Here is a 20113-nt window from a genome sequence, read left to right on the forward strand (position 1 = left end):
ACTCCCTAGCCCACCCTCATCCCAGAGGCCCCCTCTCCCACCCCGTAAGTGCCCAGCACAGGCCAAAGCTGTCTCAGCTGGAAGAGAAGGCAATGATGCTCTGAGCTTTCCTGATGGCTCTTGAGTCAGCAAAGATACAAAGATCAATTGCAACTTCTTCCCACATACCGCGCTGCCCTGAAACCGATGGGTAGCCGGAGAACAGAGCGCGGCTGGGAGTCAGGTTACCATCCAGATATCCTCCTGCTGGCCGGCTCCAGAACCGTGGGCAAGTCTGAACCTTAGTTTTATTGTGTGTCGAGTAGAGCTCACGGGTGTGACATCATGTCATAAGGTTCTCGTGATGCTTGCACTGGGTGATGAAGGTGCAAAAGATCTGGTCCAGGGCTGGGGAGATAGATTAGTGAGTGAGGTGCCATCCTGATCGCCCAGGCCTGACAGGGTGGAGGAAGAGAACTGACTCCTCCAGTGCTGTCTGCTGACCTCTCCGTGCGAGGCGTCATCCCTGCCCTTTAATAAATATATGTAATTTTTGAAAAAGAGACCCAGTCTAGTCATGGACATAGGGCAAGATGCATCTGAGACATGTCACAGCGTGGCTGGCAGTAGCAGGCCTAAGCTGTTTGCCTTCTTTGTGTTTTGGAGACTCAGACTTGATGGAATCTTCCCCAAAGAGTGGCTGGTCAGGTCTGGCTGTCATTCTTTTAGTTTTCCTGACCAGTGTTTAACAAAAAGCACCGGAGCTCCTGATTTCTATCTCCCCTGGCCCATTGATCTCTCTCTCTCTCTCTCTCTTCTCTCTCTGCATCTGTACTAATATGTCACCATGCCTGGTTTATGGGGTGCTGACGATCAAACTCAGGGTCTCTTGTATACTAAGCAAGCACTCTACCAACTGATCAAAATTCCCTCAGCTTCCCTCCCCCCCTCTCCCCTCCCATGCCTCTATTGAAATCTTGCTGTTGTAGCACAGGCTGGCTTGAACGTGTGGTCTTCCTGCCTGAGCCTCTCAAGTACTAGGTTCATGCCTCCATGCCTAGTTCAACCTCTGGTTTTATACGCCTGTTCCCTGGAACTGGGAAAAGTGACCTCTGAACATTCGAGGCTGTGTCTACAAGCTGACATGCTCCCTGTGGTGGTCCTGTTCATTGTACAGCAGCTGACTGACTGCCTCTGATACCCCAAGCCGGAGCCCTAATCAAATTGGGAAATCACTCGGAAAGTGCTAAGTTAATAGAGCAGGAGTTATGCACACAGATTTCTTCATCAGGAGACGCCAAGCTTGGAGAGCAGTGTTCCTGGGCCTCTGTGTCCTGTCTCTAACGCATGGAGGTCTGTGGCAGTGACTCCCAAGGTCACATGGTCATCGTGTGCTCAGTTTTCCTCCCTCGAGACTCAGACCATGGTGCCCTGGAGCTCCCAACCAGATCTGCTCTATCCCACAGCTTATTAACATCCAGAGAGGCAAACAGCCCTGTCCCCAGGCCCCACCCACCCATACCCTTGGCCCGAGAGAGCACAAAGAATCACTGACTAACTGAGATCTCCAGGCAACTTTCCCTTAGGACCAGCACCTGAATGGCAGCCCCTCTGTCCTGCACACCCAGCTCGAACTGCACGAGAGTTGGAGGCCTCCTGTCCCTCCGCTTCCCACAGGTGACGGCTAAGGAGAGAGATCTCTAAGGCAAAGGAGACGAGCCTGCTATCCTCAGAAAGACCAGAAAAAGGAAAACAGAAAAGAATCAAGAAGCTGGCTTGTGACGTATTTCAGAGTGTGGGAGTCAGACAGCGTGGGCTGAGACTTTGCCCCTGGATCCCAGTTTTGATTTCACACCAGGCCCAGTGCCCTCTCCTAACACAGGCTGGCCAGGCTGGTCTTGTCTGCTAAGCCTGATAGACACTGAGGTTCGGCTGAGTGTGGCAAGACTTACTCAGCAAGAAAGCGATAATTCGGATTCAGTGGTCATTTGGCCTGGGCGGGACCAGCTGAGGAGAGGGGAACTGAATCAATAGAATGGGCGGAAATGGACAGTTAGTCATCATCCCGGAGATCTTAATGGAGGTCCTGCCAGCAGGAGGGATCTTACAGCAGTTCTAGGTCCAAGACGCCCTTACAGGAAGCAGGCTGAGACTCAAGCCATGGTGACTGTGGGCGAGTGGCTGGGACCTTGAGGTCTCATGTTGTCCTGGTTGATGCTGTAGATGCCAGGTCTGAATGCCAGCCCATATTCTGTGTGATGATGCGCAGATGGGACAACGGGTAACGGGTAGCCTTCGGATTCAGGGACTGTGAGCCTAGAGATAGGGACCAGGAGAAGATGGAGGCTGGGTAGACAGTTCTGCTATATAGCAAAGATTCACGTGGTCTCCCAAAAGTCACCCCAGCTGGGCATCCTGGAACATGCCTGAGTGGCAGAAGGATCACATCACATGAGTTCAAGGACAGCCTAGTCTATACAGTAAGTTCCAGGCCAATCTCGATGCACAGCAAGACTGTCTCAAAAACAAAGTAAAAGCTGGGCAGTGGTGCTGTGCACCTTAGGTCCCTGCATTTGGGAGACAGGGGCAGGCAGATCGAGGCCAGCCTGGTCCACTGAGTCAGTTCCAGGACAGCCAGGGCTACACAGAGAAACCCTGTCTCAGAAAACAAAACAAAACAAAACAAAAACTACAAACAAAGTATCCCCAAGCAGCACTTAGGGCTTGTTGGAAAGGAGAGAGCAAGCCTTGTGATGGCCAGAAAGGCATGGAGAATATAAAGTAAGAGGGAAGCCCAGCATGGTGGCACGTGCCTATAATCTCAGCACTTGGAAGACAGGCAGAAAAATCAGGTGTTCTGAGCCATCCTTAGCTACAAATCAAGTTGGAGGCCAGCCTGGACCACATTCAATCCTAATTCTATCTTGAGGGGGGGCACCCCTGATTATTAAATTAATTCAAGGAGGAGACTCCCTTTATATCTATCACTATTATGACAATTTTAAATGATAATATTTCATGCTAATGCTACTGTGATAAAATTGTTTACAGCCAGGCATGATGACGTACACCTTTAATTCCAGTACTTGGGAGAAAGAGTCAGGTCTCTGTGAGTTTGAAGCCAGCCTGATCTACATAATGATTCTGGACCAGCCAGTGAGACCCTACATATATATATATATATATATATATATATATATATATATATATATATATATGTGTGTGTGTGTGTGTGTGTGTGTGTGTGTGTGTGTGTGTGTGTGTGTATTATATAAGTAACAAAATACATGAAGTATAAAAGTGGCAATAGCAGGACATAGTTTGTTATGTTTTTTTTTTTTTTTTTTTTTTTTGAGCTGGGGACCCGAACCCAGGGCCTTGCGCTTCCTAGGTAAGCGCTCTACCACTGAGCTAAATCCCCAGCCCCGTTTGTTATGTTTTTTAAAGCTAATTCGTTGTCGGTGTATGTACACATGCATTTTTCCACACTTCAGCTGAGGAGATCAGAGGGCAGCCTTGTGGAGTTGGTTCTGTCTCCATTCACTTTTATGAGGGTTCTAGGGGCTTGAACTCTGGTCTCCAGGTCTTCGCAGCAAACGTCTTTATGCACCGTGTGGCTCTTCTTGTCATTTTAAGCATGTTTGTAGAAGTGTGGGGGCAGGGGGGAAGGCATGTACATGTAAACTAGCCCAGGGCGTCTCGAGGAAAGAGGAAAGAAAGTAGCCATGCTAGGAAGGTGAAGTTGCTGAGTGCAAGCGCCTCCGGAAGCCAAAAGGGGACATCAGAGCCCCTGGCGCTGGACTTACAGGCATTTGTGAGCCACCTGACATGGGTGCTGGAAACCAGGCTTGGTCTGCTACAGGAGCAGCAAATGCTCTTAAGCACTGAGCCATCTCTCCAGCCCCTCATTCATTCATTTTTTTAAGGCTGAGTCTCCTGTAGCCCAAGCTGGCCTTAACTCTCTGTCTTCCTTTTCCCTCTCCCCAAGTGCTGGGGTTTATAGGCCTGCAACACTACCCAGGCAATCACTCCTTTGGGTGTCCTAAAACCTGCTTCTTCTGAAATCCCATGCGTACTCTCAGTCTGTGTACTAGAGTGGAATGAGTGCTTCCTTCTTACTGATGCTTTTGATTGCATCACTTCTGGGCCTAGCCTCTTAACCTTCTTTGTCTTTGCTGCCCAAAGAACCCTATTTTCCTGTCTCTGACAGCAGCCACAGGAAGGTCTTTGCCGCCCTTCTCTGGCTCTCCTATCTCCTTTGAGTCTCTGGAGATTCGAAATGGAACCGTACACAGCACTCCAGATCTGGCTGCATCATTGTTCTCTGCAAGGGAATAATTCATTTTGTTTCCAAAAGACCTCCCCAAAGGTCGTTGTCCACTGCTGTAGGGTTTTCAGCCATGGCAGCATATTAAGCTGCTGTCCTCTGGGAGCAGTGGAGAATCCCTCCCTGCCTCCTCATCATGTTCTGGCCTACAGTTCCTTGCCCAGAGCTGTCATTTAATGAGAGCTGGGAATCACTTTCCCTCCTATGGAAAGCTGTAACAGAAGCTTACCTGCCTTTATTTATTTATTTAATCAGCTCACATTGTTCCTTATGACTGGAATGGTTTGAGGGTATCTGTGGAATTGAGCACTTATTTCATCAGTGCATGCTTCCTTGTACAGTTTGGTTTTGTTCTGTTTTGTTTCGTTTTTTTGATAGGGTTTCTCTGTGTAGCCTCAGCTAGCCCAGACCCCACAGAGATCTCCCCAACTCTGCCTCCCGAGAGCTGGGATTAAATGCATGTGCCACCACTGCCCAGCTTCCTTGAACAATTTCTAACGGCTCGGTTTTGCCATCCCACACTTGGGCATTTTCCCACAGACCGTATGTGTTTCCTCCCCCTAATCTACTTCCCTTTTCCATGCCCCACATCCCCCTGCAATGTCGAATGACCGCTGATGTACAACCTTCTCATGGGGCATTTTGACATCCAAAGTTCTGGCTACTGGCTTCCCTAATGCTGCAGTAGTTTTGTCCCAGTGTGAAAGAACTCTGAGAGGTCAGGAGCCATCTTCTTTTGCTGAAAATGTGTTGTTCTTCCTGTAGCTGGTTCCATTGTGTGTGTGTGTGTGTGTGTGTGTGTGTGTGTGTGTGTGCACTCGTGCGTGCTTGCTCACGCACACCTACAGAAGCCAGATGCTGACGTTGGTCCCGGGGACTTCCTGTCTCCATCACCCCTCTGAGCACTGTTGGACTAAACTCAGGTTTATTATGCTTACACAGCAAGCCTTTTACCCACAAAGTCACGTCCCCAGATTCTGATTCATTGAGTCTGGGTGGCCTGTTACTTTCCTAGGTGATTCCAGTATGCGGCAAAATTTGAGAAGCATTGTCTTTTTGCTTAGTGCCAAAGTAAAGGATGCTAGAATTACATAAAGTGCTGAGGGAAATATAAAGTTTCGAGGCTGGAATGGACAGTGTGCCAGATATGGAGACCGGACAGAATGGCCGGCCTTTGGAGAGTGTCGTCCAGGTATTAGGGTCCTCAGTTACCTCAACAGTACGGGGCTTTACTTCACACCTCCCCCACCAAGTTGCCAGGTTTCCTGGTTGCTGATACCCCACAACAGGGAACATAAGTTAACAGATAAAAGAAACCAGCATGGAGTCCAGTAAAACAGCTTGGGACCTGCCTTGGGATAAGCCAAGGACTCTATACCATTCCTCAAATACTTACACATGGGGCACTGCTTTCCAAAGTCAAGGATGATTGCTGCCTTCATGGAGCTCAGGGGATGAGCTGGGGAATGGTTCTAATGGGGAAATGGTAGGAATGTGGGCTGGTTATGGAGGAGGTTTGAACAAGCAGTTTTGCAGGGATCGAAGAAATGTTCCTAAGCCATTCGTCCTGCTAGGTCTTTCAAGATTCACAGTGGTTTTCTAGGATGCCATGGAATGGGGAGAAGACAGCATCAGATGGCCTCCCATGGGGAGTAGAAGCCCATTGGATAATCTGAGCAGAGGAGACGTTGTTTAGACTTGTGGTTTTGGAGACTCAGATGGATGGAAGAGGAAACTGAGGCTGTAAAAGCTTGTGGGTGGTCCAGGCAAGTCTTGAAGATTTTAGTGAGGTCAGCGGGTATCAGTAAGGACAAACAGGAGACCGTAGTGCAAAGTGCACTGAGAAGCATTTGGTGGTGAGTAAGGGGCAAGGCTGAGCTGAGGCAAGCCACCAAGGCCACCAAAGTGGAGGGTTATACAAGTTATAACTTTGATCTGAGAGGAGTCAAGATGACTTAATTCTGTGACATAGTGATGGGCTGGCTAGTTGGAAAGACAGTCACCCAGGGTGCTGGCCACTGTGGTGTGCATCAAGAACAGCCTGCCCCTCCTCAGCCCCTTGTTCTCTCCTTTGTCTTTGTGACTGCATGGGGCTGATGTGAGGCTCCTGACACCCCAACTCTCCACTGCTGTACTGCAGAGCCTGGCTTCCGCCCTCCCCACCGCATCCTTTAACTCCTGCCCTGCTCTGTTCCCAGGGATGTGTCACTCGAGGGATCTGCCCACTCCCCCCAAGCCTGGCAGCACCCCTAACTCTGAAAGCCCTCAGACATGTCACTGGTTCCACTGGGACAAATTCCAGTGGGGAAGACAGCCAGTTTCTTCCAGTGGCTCAAGGTGATGTCAACCTTCCAAGAGGCCAGCGGTGAAATCAGAGGGCAGTTGGCCGCCTGAGGAAAGTGCCCTCTTCCTGCCAACAGTGACAGTGCATTTCATGGAGTCACACTTTGTACAAAATCCATTTTTGTGTCAGCATTGGGTTCTAGAAGCGCCTGCTGAAGCTGGTGCTGATGGGGTGGGGGCTTTCACACAGCGAGGATGGGAACATGGTATGCAGAACTCTGTTATTTTTCTCACTAGTGGTCCAAGACTAGTTATCCTCCCTCCGTCCCTCCCTCCCTCCCTCCTTGCTCCTCCCTCTTCATTTGTTACATGGGGAGATGAACAGCCTCCTGTCTGAGATGTTCACTCTGTTGAGTGTGACCTGACATTGTGCTGCCTGCCTTGTGAACTTGTGAGAAAGACCTGAAATTCTGATACTGCACACGTGAGGACTGCAGGGGGTGCCTGGCTGGGCCTCCCACTGGGTGGGCAGAGCCTAGTCTTTTAGGTGGTGTCTAAAGCTCATGCAGCCTCTGGGGCCTCATTTTGTCCCCCGTTGCTGTGGAATCTCTCCCTTGGGGTGTTCTGATTTCCTCAGCAGCCCAAGGTTAGACCAAGGTTTCCTGCTGCCTCAGTGATGAGCTGTCTTCCTGAGTCAGGAAGGGCTGGGCTGCCCAGTGACCACCATTTCTCCTCCTGCTGCATGCCATCTGGGGCTCGGATGCCAGGAATAGATTGCCACCCACCCTCCTCACAGGCGTGGTGGCCCAGCCACTCCTTTGTATCCATAGCAGAGATCAGGTGCCGTATATTCCCAGAGGGGTTCTCTCTTTTTTTCATCCTTAAGGATCCTGTCCACAATGGAAGCTTTGTACTACAGCTCTAGGGGCTGGAGGGGAAAACTCCATTCCCACCAACGGCTACAAGGCTCCATCCGGATATGTCTTATGTCTTCTCCTAAGAGGGTCAAAGGGAAAAGGGACAACTCTCTGCTCTGTGGTCCTGCTTGGAGGGGACTTAGGGAGTGGAAGCGGGAAAATCATAAGTTCACTATATTACAGAAAGTGATGGAGGGAGGAAGGGTCTCTCCTCTCTCCCTCTCCCTCTCCCTCTCTAAGACAGGGTTTCTCTGTGAAGCCCTGGCTGTCCTGGAACAGACCAGGCTGATCTTTAGACCAGGCTGGCCTTAACACAGAGATCCACCTGCCTCTGCCTCCTGAATGCTGGGGTTAAAGGTGGGTCTTACCACAGCTGGGCTAAGAATCTTAAACTGTCAATAGGCACAATGACACATACCTGCACTTCCAGCACTCAGATAGCAGAAACAGAAGGATTTCTATAAGTTCCAGGCTAGCCTGGCCTAAGGTGTAAGTTTCAGGCTAGCCAACATTACATAGTGAGATCCTTTCTCAAAAAACAAAGTAAAGGACTGTGTGTGGTGGTGCATACCTTTATTTGATCCCAGCACTAGGGAGACTGAGGCAGACCTATTTCTGTGAGTTCAAGGCCAGCCTGGTCTACAGAGCAGGTTCCAGGACAGCCGGTACTGTTACACAGAGAAACCCTGTCTCAAAACAAACAAAACAAACAAAACAGAAAACAAAACAACAACAAGACAACCAAAGTAATAAAGCTATGTGCTTGTAGTCCTAGCCCTGTCGTCCTCCACCAAGTAGAGGGTTTAAGGTTAGACCCTGTGACCAACAAACAAAAAGTCCAAACTTGAGATAGTATACACCTTTACCGGTCCCGTCTCTGACCCCCCCTTGTGTTCTCAGGCCATGGAAAGCAAGCTACTCATTGGGGGGCGGAACATCATGGATCACACCAACGAACAACAGAAGATGTTGGAACTGAAGCGACAGGAGATTGCGGAACAGGTAAGGCTGCTAGGCTTCCGAATCCCTGAGGCGTATGGCCTCGGGGTCAGTGTTGGGTAGTCTGGGACCACAAGCCCTGATGGACTTGGAATCCTGGAATGATAACACTGAAACCCAAACTAAGTTGCTTGGATTCCCTGAGTGTACCAGCTCGGGGTCTGTCTTTGGGCAAGAGGAAGCGATAGCTTCCCGTGCAGTTAGCCTCCGCAAGACTTCTGGGCCGTGCGCAGGGATGTGAGTTCATTGGCAACTGTGTGACTATTTCCTAAATCATCAACTATGATGCCAGCTCTTAGGGCTGAGGCCTCCATGCACACAGGGCCATACCTGACGAAGTGGCATTCACAGGGTCTGAGAAAAGGGTTCTGTGTCCTTGGTAAAACCAAGTGCTACAACAGGCAGATTGAGTTAGCCCTGTTCTTTGAGAGCCCTCCTCCAGTGGGCGTGGTTTTCTCTTGCGGACCCCGCCCCTTGCCCTGCCTTGCCCTAGAAACGGCGTGAACGGGAAATGCAGCAGGAGATGCTGCTCCGAGATGAAGAGACCATGGAGCTACGTGGTACCTACTCGTCCCTGCAGCAGGAGGTGGAAGTTAAAACCAAGAAACTCAAGAAGGTAAGATGCGTAGCAGCGTAAACAGGCCGCTGCCCAAAGAGGGTGTGCTTCAAAGGCCCCTCCCCTCTGCCCAACCTCTGAGCTCTACTGCTCCGGCTGTCCGGGTGGGGGACAGCCAGGAGACAGTCATCTGGTGTCAGGTTGTCACTTCCAGTCTATACCGTGGTCATCCTCATGGTCCTGGCTAACTTCTACTTTGGAAGTCACCAATGAATCATAGTTTTGGTAGCTGGGTCAGGGAATGTGATGTGACTAAGGAGGAGACTCATGTCTAGGGAGGAAGATAAGGTCCTCCACACCACACCACGGGACAAGAATCTGGTCACTCGGATCCTGCAAAAATCAAGGAGATTTGTGTCCTGAAATGAAGGTCTAGGGCAGAAAATTCCGGTGTGGACTCCGGGAGGAGCGTGGGAAGCCCCAGGATTATTGTGGTCACCTAGAGCTGGCCAGGCCCAGTCCTCATAGCAATTACCAGCACACCATTCAGTGGTTAGGAGGGGAAGGGGGGCCATTGCTGGCTCTCATGCCCTTACCTGCCCACCTCATTTGACCTCCAACCCTAGCCGTGGCTCTCCAAAGTGAGGCATGGTTCCGTGCTTTTTTTGTTTCTGACGGTTTATTTATTTATTTATTTATTTATTTGAATTGAGACTGCTTTCTCTGTGTAGCCCTGGCTGTCCCAGAACTTGCTCTGTAGATGAGACTGGCCTCAAACTCAAAATGCCCACCTGCTTCTGCCTCTCAAGTGCTGGAATTAAAGGTGCGCCACCGCCATCTGGCCTGGCTCTATTCTTTTTTGATGAGTTATGACCTTTTAGTTGGTCTACTTCTTATTTTTCTCACCTGTAGGAAGAGGATGATGTTAGGCTAGCATTTCCCTCAGTTTGAACACTCCACAATGCACACACACACACACACACACACACAGACACACACACACACAGGCACACACACACACACACACACACACACACACACACACACACACACAGCACACACACACAGCACACACACACACACACAGCACACACACATACACCACACACACACACATACAAACAACACCCAACACACACACAACCACCACACACACACACAACACACACACACACACACACACCCACAGCACACACACACAGCACACACACACAAACACACACACAGCACACACATACACACACACAGGACACACACACACAGCACACACACACAGCACACACACACACACACACACACACAGATGTGAGGGGGGGATCCAAGGGTCTCAGTGGGTGGGAGGGACTGAATCGCAGGGAGGACAAATGGCAGCCATTGAGATAGCCCATCCTGACTCATAGGAATGGGCAGCCATTCTGAGTTCACACCAGGATCCCCAGCCTCAGCCTGTGAAGCCCAGGCTGGGTGACTGGGGCCTGACTGAATACCTCTGAGCCAAAACTTGTGCACGTACAGCTCTATGCCAAGCTACAGGCGGTGAAGGCGGAGATCCAGGACCAACATGAGGAGTACATCCGCGTGCGGCAGGACCTGGAGGAGGCGCAGAATGAGCAGACCCGGGAACTCAAGCTCAAGTAGGGCTGGCTCCTCTTCTGGTTCGGGGTCCCCACAGTCTCTCCCAGTTCCCCGGGGCCTCTGTAGGACATTCTTCCGAAAGCCATATTTCGACTATGCACTCACATGTCCATGCCCCCCCAATTGCATTTCCATTTTTTTGAGACAGGGTCCTACTCAGTAGCTCAAGCTGTCTTAAAACTTTCAGCTATCCTCCTGCCTCAGCTTATTGGGTTAACAGATGTAGGCTATCCAGCTTGTATATCTGGTGTTTTGGACTTAAGGGTGTGTATATATGTGTACACATATGGGGACCATGAGTTGACTATTATTACCATTATTGTTGTTGTTGTTGTTATTATTATTATTATTATTATTATTATTATTATTATTATTATTTTAGAGATTGGGTCTCTCACTGAACCTGGAGCTCATGAGATAGGCTAGCTCTTAAATTGTTCTACTTCCTCAGCCTGGTTTGATGGCTCCGCCTCCCTCTGCCTGAGTGCTTGCTGAGTTCTAGTGGAAAATAACCCTCAAGGCCCTGTGCCGGCAATCTTTGCATTAGATGCCGTGGTTTTCAAGTTCCATTATTCTGTGGCAATGGTGTCCCTTCCACCCTTGTTTTCTCCGCCTCTCTGTTCCCTCTGTGATCTCTCCCTCCCTCCCTCCATTTCTGCCTTGTACCCACCCCAGGTACCTCATCATTGAGAACTTCATCCCCCCTGAGGAGAAGAACAAGATCATGAACCGGCTTTTCCTGGACTGTGAGGAGGAGCAGTGGAAGTTCCAGCCCCTGGTGCCGGCTGGAGTGTGAGTCCCTCTGACCATTTGTCTGGACCTAAGGACCAGGGTTATGACTGGCGAGGGGCTTGAGACCCTGCTGCAGAGAGACAGACATTTGGGGCTTGGGGAGTGGATTAAGAGATGCACATGGAGGATGAAATTTGCCAGGATCTAACCTATATGGGGTCTCCTTCCATGAAGGAAGTGGTCTGGGTGTGAAGGGAGCCTGTAAGAGGAGGGGCTTGTGGTGAGAAGCACTTCAGTCCCCAGTGTAATAGCTGGCCACTTCTGGCGGATGCACATGTGTGCTTTTGTTGGTTGTCAGAAATAGCCATAGTTGTTAATATTTGCCCAGCTCTACTGTGTAGGAATACAGGCAGATATTTCTGAGCTTGTGGTCTGGAGGAAAGACTGAGAAGTGTCATGCCTGGGCACCATGGAGTCCTGACGCAGTCAGTCTCTCTAGCTTCTCAGCTGGGTGATTCAGCAATTCCACCTGTTTCTATCCGGGAGCACTTGGAGTCCTCAGGTGCTGCTGCATCAGTTAGCTGGGGTGCAGCGCCCTCTGCTGGTAACTGCGTAGAACGAGGTGGATATTCAAAGCGGACACTCAGCTAGACCAAACCTGTATACAGTGATGAAGGGACAGTGCTTCCCTGAAGACTCTACCCTCTGTATACTAGGGATGCTACTGCCACAGCAGGGCAAGAGCCTCCCCAGAGCTAGGAAGGGAGCTAGTACGAGGTCGGTAGTGTCTAAGTGCATTAGCACGCCTGTTTAATCTATCTGCTTTCTGAAAGGGTGACCCTACCCACCAGATTGTGGTTCAAGTTGGAAATAGCAAATTTATGAATTTAGTGTTGGCACTTAAAAAAAAAACACCTTTTGGGACAGGTGTGTAGTGTACACTGTTAATCCCAGCACTGGGGAAGCAGAGGAGGGATTTCTGTGAGTTTGAGTCCAGCGTGGTTTACTTATCAAAGTCCAGGCTAGCCCAGGGCTGTATATAGAGATCCTATCTCAAAAGCAAAGCAAAGCAAAACAAAACAAAACATTGTCTTCCATCACCACAGTACAATGGTCACTTTTAGGAAGTGTTGTACTGAGAGCATCTATTTTATAGATTATATTCATTTTTTCCAGTTCCCCAATTATGTAATTTACATATATTTCCCTGTCCCCCAGCCCTGAGATCATTATTATATTTAATTGCCTGTTTAATCGTCTTTGATCTGGAATTGAGAAGGGATATTTGTTTTTGTTTTTTTTCTTGAGACAAAAGTCATACAATGTAGCCAAGGCTGGCCTGAAATTCCCTGTGTAGCTCAGGCTGGCTTTAAACTCCTGAGTCCAATCTTCCGACGTCGTCGTGCCTCAGGAATGCCGGGATTACTCGTATGTATGACGTGTGTCCCGTTTAAATGAGGAAAGTGACAGATGAGAACAGGGTATGACGTCTGTGTGACAGTTCTACCACGAACCCCATTTCTCTGTATTGTAACTTATTTAAGTTTTTATCGCACTTAGCTTGTGCATTTGGTTGGAGGTAAGTGAGCATAGCACGGCATTCATTCGAACGTCAGAGGCCAACTCACGGACGTTGGGTCTATGATGTGGGTCCCAGGGATTGCACTCAGGTTCCCCGGCCGAAGCACACACATCCACCCGCTGAGCATCTCACCGGCCCGGACTCCTTGTTTTAACATATTATTGCTCGTGCATGGTTTGTGTTGGATGAGTGTGTGCGTGATTTGCGTGTGGATGAGTGTGTGTGTGTGTGTGTGTGTGTGGCCACACTTGAACCGTAGCATCCATCTGGAAGCCAGAGGGTAACTTTGTGGACTTGGTTCTTTGTTTTGTTTTGTTTTTGAGACAGGATTTCTCTGTGGCTGTCCTGGAACTCACTGTACAGCCAGGCTGGCCTCAGACTCAGAGATCCGGCTGCCTCTGTCTTCCCAGTGCCGGGATTAAAGCCGAGTTCTTACATTGTTTCCAGGAATCTAACTTAGTCACAGGGGCCGTTACCATCAAGCCACCTCATTGGCCCCAGAAAAGCCACTTTAAGTGATATTTGGGGGATAGCAAATGGCTCAGTGGATAAGGGTACCTGCCCCGAAGCCTGACAATTTGAGTTCAATCCTCAGGACCCAGATGGTGGAGGGAGAGAACAGAGTCCCACAAGTTGTCCTCCGTGCCTACTAGGGAAGCTGTTCAGCAGCTCAGCTGTCCCCAGGACTTCATCCTCTTTCTTCCTCTTCGCCTTTTTTAAGGATTTATTTGTTTAATGTATGTGAGAACACTGTCGCTGTCTCCAGACACACCAGAAGAGGTCATCGGATCCCATGACAGACGGATGTGAGCCACCATGTAGTTGCTGGGAATTGAACTCCGGACCTCTGGAAGAGCAGTCAGTGCCCTTAACCACCGAGCCATCTCTCCAGCCCCCATTATCTTTCTTAAGCAAAGAAAATCATGGAAAGACAGAATTCTCTTTGGTATTAGAAAACCTGAAAGCTGGTCCTTTCTCCAAAACTTCTAGCTCTTTAGTTTGCCTGTATGTGTTGTATTTGTGTGTGTATGTGTGTCTGTGTGTTTGAGCTGGGCACTCATGAAGGCAGGCTGTATCTGTCTGAGCAATATCCCCAGCCCTTTTTTTCCTTTTTATGTAGTTGGGGCTGGCCTTGAACTCCTGACCCTCCTGCCTCCACCTCCCAAATCTGGGATTACAGGCATAAGCCAGCATACTTAGTTGATTCTGTTTTTGAGGCAGGGTCTCAGTATGTAGCCCAGGCTAGCCTTGCTCCTTTGTCTCAGCCTTCAAGGACTGGGATTGCAGGAGTATACGACGCCATCCAGTTGAAATGATTCTTAAAACATTACTTTCTTCCTTTAGTTTAACTTAATTTTATGTTTATGTGTAGAGTGCTTTGCCAGCTCGTCTGTCTGTGCAGCATAGGCTTTCTTGGTGGCCACAAAGACCAGAAGACAGCGTAGGATCCCCTGTGAGCCACTGTGTTGGTGATAGGACTCAAACCTAGGTTCTCTGGAAGAGCAGTGGCCAGTGTTCTTAACTACCAGGTTTTCCCAGACCCTGTTCCTTGTTTCTTTCTTTTTTTTTTTTTTTATAAAAATTTACATCTTCATTTTTATTTGAAGCTGACTTTTTTAAAGATTTATTTATTATATATATATATGTATGTATATATATATATACACACTGTAGCTGTCCTCAGATACACCAGAAGAGGGCATCGGATCTCTTTACAGATGGTTGTGAGCCACCATGTGGTTGCTGGGAATTGAACTCATGACCTCTGGAAGAGCAGTCGGGTGCTCTTAACCGCTGAGCCATCTCTCCAGCCCTCCTTGTTTCTTTTTAATTTTGAAAGTTGTTGGTGTTAGAATAAAGAAGGAAAAAAAAAAACAGTTCCTCATCATAATCCCAGCAGTGACGACTATAAGTACACAGAAGCCCAGAGGGTGGGCTGGTGGCAGAGGGGAGTGGTGGCCACCCCCATATCCCAGACTACATCTGTCCCCATGATCTCTGTTTTCACAACTGGAGCTTGGGCTGGGAAAAGGCTGAACGTGGGTTTTGGTGCTCGGGAGTCTGAGGCTGGGGAAGGACCGTCCTTCCTTTCCTTCCCAGACGTCTCCCACGACTCACAAAACACCACTCAAGCAGGGCTGAAACACAAAAGCCCTGTCTCTCGCCATCAGAGCATTGTTCAAGCTGCGGGCTGTTTTGCTTTGCTGAGGCCTGTGATGTTCTGGGATGAGAACACTGAAGAGTGGAGAGACATTGTTTGAAACAAATTACCTAAGGCTGTTCTGTCCCTTAGGGAAAAGCTTTTGTTAGAAGCCACAGCCCTCCCCTGACTAAGACCACAAGACTCACCCCGTCCAGGCCCGCTCCTAAGGAGGGGTCATTGTTACCGTGGGACAATGTTTGGATACGGCTATGTCAGCTTATTCAGGAAATCTTTTCTTCTTTTTGTCTCTTCATGGTTTTGGTTAACGTTGCCTTGAAAACTATGCTAGTTTGTGAGAACGCCTGTCTAATTTCCCCTTGATTTACATTTAGGGATAGAGGTTAAACTCAGTGATAGGCACTCAGCTAGCATCTTTGAGGGCCTGGGTTCAACTCAGACATCCCCCAAAACCTTACATTTTAATCACATTTATAGACAAAGTATCTTCTAAGGGTTATATATTTGCCAAAGGCCCATAGCAGCTAGCTTATAGTCCAGGAAGTTACAGTGTGACTTTAGCACTTCGGCCTCTGCAAGCACAGTCCTGGTAGATTCTTTGCAAAATCGTCACGGTACAGTTGAAGACACTGGGCTTGGAATGAAACCATTTTGAATCTGGTGTCTGATGAGATGGTTCAGCAGGCAAAGGCTCTTGCTGCTAAATCTGAGGACATGCGTTCGGTCTCTCGGACCCACATGGTAGAGAGAGAAAACCACTTCACACAGATTCTCCTGATCTCAACGTGAATGCCTTCACACACATGCATCACATGTGTACTCAAGTGTGCACATACAATGCATAAATTAGATAAATGAAATATATATATATATATATATATATATATATATATTCTGAAACTTGGTGTCTACTTTGCCACATGAGAAAGTGGTTTGGCTTGGTTTTAAAGACCAGTCTTACTACATTGCTCAGGCTGGCCCCAAACTCCCAGCATCAAAGGATTCTCCTCCCTTAGCTCCTCAAACAGCTGGTACTACAGGCACGTGCTCCCCCATTCAACTTTGAGAAACTTTTGTTATTTGTTTATTTATTTATTTTTCTTTTCTTTTTTTCAGAGCTGGGGACCGAACCCAGGGCCTTGCACTTGCTAGGCAAGTGCTCTACCACTGAGCTAAATCCCCAACCTATTTGTTTATTTATTTACTTATTCATTAGCCTCTCATTCTATAGTCTGGCTGGCCCTGAATGTAGCATGTAGCTAAGGTTGACCTTGAACTCCTGATCCTCTGCCTCCCCAGTGCTAGGGATATATATGTGTGTGAGAGCCCCCTGCCTAGACTTGACCCAGTCATTGGGAGCCAGTCAACAGACATTTGCCATGCCATCATATTGATGAAGACACCAAAAGGCTACATCTGTCCCAAGGAAGTGCCATTCTTTGCTGCTTTTGTTTAGATCCCGACTTTTACTTGGTCTGGATTTGGGGGGGGGGGTGACCAGTTGTTTATGTTTGAGAATCTCCTGAGTCACAAGCTGGCCTCAGATGCCCTTCTGAGTCTCCTGCTTCTACCTCCCAAACGCTGACAGCATAGCCTGTGCTCCTCTGCCTGTTCTGTACAGTGCTTAGGCTCAACCCAGGATCTCATGCACGCTAGGTAAACACTCTACCATCTGAACTATATCCCCCCCTCCTCCCCGTTGTGTTCATATTTTGAGACAGGGTCTCCTGTAGACCAGGTTAGCCCTGGGCTCACTTAGTACCCAAGGATGACTTGACCTCCTCATTCCCCTGCCTCTGCCTCCCAGGCACCTGGACACAAACACGAGCTACCACACCTGGCTCCAGGCCCCAGGTTCACGAGAACATTCCTTCCTCCCCACAGGAGGGAAGAAAGCTACACTGGGTTTGGTGCAGAGTCAATTTTGTTTTTCTCCTTTAAATCTTGGTAAAAACATTCCTCAAGTCCTATGTGGTAGCTCACAGCTGTACTCATAGTACTCTGGAGGCTGAGATAGGAGAGTCGATTGCCTCACACTTGAGGTTAGCCTGGGCTGCATTGTAAGTTCCAGGCCAGCCTGAGCTACATTAAAACCCTGTCTCAAAGAAGTCTTGAGGCGTGTTTTTTGGCGATAGGGGATGGTGGCTCACCTTTGAACATACTTGCTCACAAGCCTGATGCCTGCATCTGACCCTCAGGACCAGACTGTAGGAGAGATTTCCTCCCACAAACTGTCCTCACCTCCACACTGGGGTCTTGCCATTTGTGCCCTTACCCCCAAATAAATATTTTTAAAAACTTAAAGCTGCCAGGTGGTGGTGGTGCAAACGTTTAATCCCAGCACACGGGAGGCAGAGGCAGGTGGATCTCTGTGAGTTTGAGGCGATCCAGTCTACAGATCGAGTTCCAGGGCACCCACGGTTACACAGAGAGACCCATCTCAAAAAGCAAACACAAACTTTAAGTAAAGCGTCACAGGGTTGTGAGAATTGAGAGGAAGAGAACAGTGAGGTGCAGACGCACAGGGCCATGAAGCAAGGCGGGCAGGAGAGCTGAGGAGGAAACGGAACCAGACACAGAGAAGTCCCATTTGCTGCACTGGGTGGGTGTGTGTGGAAGACCAGGAATGCCATGCCTAGAAATGCGGGGCTGCTGGATGCCTGTTTTCAGAGTGAGAGCAGAAAGCAGTAGCAGGGAGCTGGAAAAATGGCTCAGTAGTCAGAAGTATATGCTGGTCTCACAGAGAACCTGGGTTTGAGTCCCAGCACCTGTGTCAGGCAGCTTACAATTGCCTGCCTGTAACCCCAGCGCGCGCGCGCGCGCGTGCGCGCACACACACACACATACACACACACACACACACACCTTAAAGCCTGCCTGTAACCCCAGCACACACACACACACACACACACACACACACACACACACCCAAAAGCCTGCCTGTAACCCCAGCACACACACACACACACACACACACACACACACCTTAAAGCCTGCCTAACACACACACACACACACACACACACACACACACACACACACACACACACCCTTAAAGCCTGCCTGTAACCCCAGCACACGCACACACACACACACACACACACACACACACACACACCTTAAAGCCTGCCTATAACCCCAGCACACACACACACACACACACACACACACACACACACCTTAAATCTTTAAGAGAAGAAAGTGACTAGAAACAACTGACAATCAGAACAGTGTCCACCTTTGAGACGGAACTCGAGGTTAGATTTCCATTCTATTCCTGTTGTTTTTGTCATTTACTTTTACTTTGTGTGTATGGGTGTTTTTTTGCCCGCACAGATGCCAGTACCACTTGTGTGACAGCTGCCCACAGAGGCTAGAAAGACGGCATCAGATTCTTGGGAAGTGAAGTTAGAGACGGTCGTGGGCTCCCACGCTGGTGCTGAGACTCAAACCTGCGTCCTCTAGGAGAGCGGTGAATGCTCTTCACCGCAGTCTTCTCTCTGGCCCCTGTTCTATTAATTTTAAAGCCAGGTTTTCATGTAGCCCCCCGGATTTGCTGGTGGGCCTTGAATTTGTTTGGTAGGCAAAGCTGATCTTAAACTTCTTCCTGCTTCTGCCTCCTGAGTGCTGGTAGTGCAGGAGCATTCCCCATGCCTGGTATATGCATGTAGTCCTAAGAATGGCACCTAGAATCTTGTCCACGCTAGACAAGTGTTTTACCAACTGAGCTACAACCCCAGCCCCAGGGGTAGGTTTTTAATATTAAAGAGAAAGTTATGATGTTAGTCAATATGGGGTGGGGTGGGGTCCTAGGCGCCTGGGATCTCTTGAACATATTAACTGTCGTTCTGGGTCCTTTGGAGGTGTGAATAACTACAGAGCTGCACCCCAGCCCCGAGCTATCAGCCATAGCTTTTACTACATAGAGATCGATCCTGAAAGTAGGCCTGGGCAGAGAAGAGAGTGGATGGACGACTGGTGTCCCAGTTACGGACTCCCTTCCCCCAGCCCCTTCTTCCCTATGCACGCCACCCAGAATAACCCTGGCAGCTTTACTGGGTCAGACTGCCAGTTCCCACTGACCCGCTGCTCTGCCCACTTAGCCCTGTCCCTCTGTCCTATTCCCAGAGCCTGAGTTTTCAGAGGCTCTCTCTGGCCCCAGCACGTCCCACATGCACTTGTGAGAGACAGTATGGAGTCATAAAAAGAGTACTTGGGGAGGTTCAGATTTGGGGCTTGCTAACTGTATGACCTTAGATACGAGGGCTTTTCTAAGCCTATCTCCCTGTTTCATCTATGCCTTAGGAGCATGTTCGAAAATTCAGAGATGCGGAGTGTGCCTTCTTATTGACAAATTACTTTCCTGATGTTCCCACTTCTTCTCTGTGGGGCGATGATGCAGTTCTACCTGTGTGCAAGGCTGTCACTAAAGCTGCCTCTCTGGCACCTAGCCTTTCTGGCTTCCTATAGCCCCTGGGAACAAAAGGAAGCGGGGCTTTTAGAGCCTTCTTGTTTCTTGTTTTCACTTGTAAAGAGGCCCGGTTGGGACCACTAAGTGGGGTTGAGCACTTTTGAGTGTGCATGGCAAACTAAAATTGAAGACTAATTTCTCAGGGCTGGAGAGATGGCTGTCAGTAGCAAGCATGGAAACTTGAGTTCAGATCCAGGCATGGGGGTATATGCTTATAATCCCAGCACCGGAGAGGCAGAAATCAGAGGCTCCTGAGGGCTTGCTGGGCAGCCAATTTAGCCTAATTGAGACTCTCTAGGTTCAGAATTTGCCTCCAAAAATGAGGTTGTTATCTTAAGAGTTTCTATTGCTGCAGTGAAACTCTGTGACCAAAGGCAAGTTGGAGAGGAAAGGGTTTATTTCAGCTTACAATTCCAGGTAATGGTTCATCACTGAGGGAAGTCAGGACAGGAACCTGGAGGCAGGAGCTGA

At 49.0% G+C, this 20113-nt stretch overlaps 1 protein-coding gene across 1 annotated transcript in view; it reads left to right on the forward strand.

Moving 5' to 3' along the window:
• Window positions 1-20113, forward strand: part of Kif3c (kinesin family member 3C) — a 40098-nt gene that overhangs the window by 14589 nt on the left and 5396 nt on the right. The window contains exons 2-5 of the mRNA XM_032909056.1: window positions 8407-8508; window positions 8999-9121; window positions 10577-10695; window positions 11372-11488. Of these exons, the coding sequence (XP_032764947.1) occupies window positions 8407-8508; window positions 8999-9121; window positions 10577-10695; window positions 11372-11488 (461 nt within the window). The remainder of the gene's footprint in view (window positions 1-8406; window positions 8509-8998; window positions 9122-10576; window positions 10696-11371; window positions 11489-20113) is intronic.

This window comes from Rattus rattus, chromosome 7 (assembly GCF_011064425.1).
Source record: "Rattus rattus isolate New Zealand chromosome 7, Rrattus_CSIRO_v1, whole genome shotgun sequence".
NCBI classification, from domain to species: domain Eukaryota; kingdom Metazoa; phylum Chordata; class Mammalia; order Rodentia; family Muridae; genus Rattus; species Rattus rattus.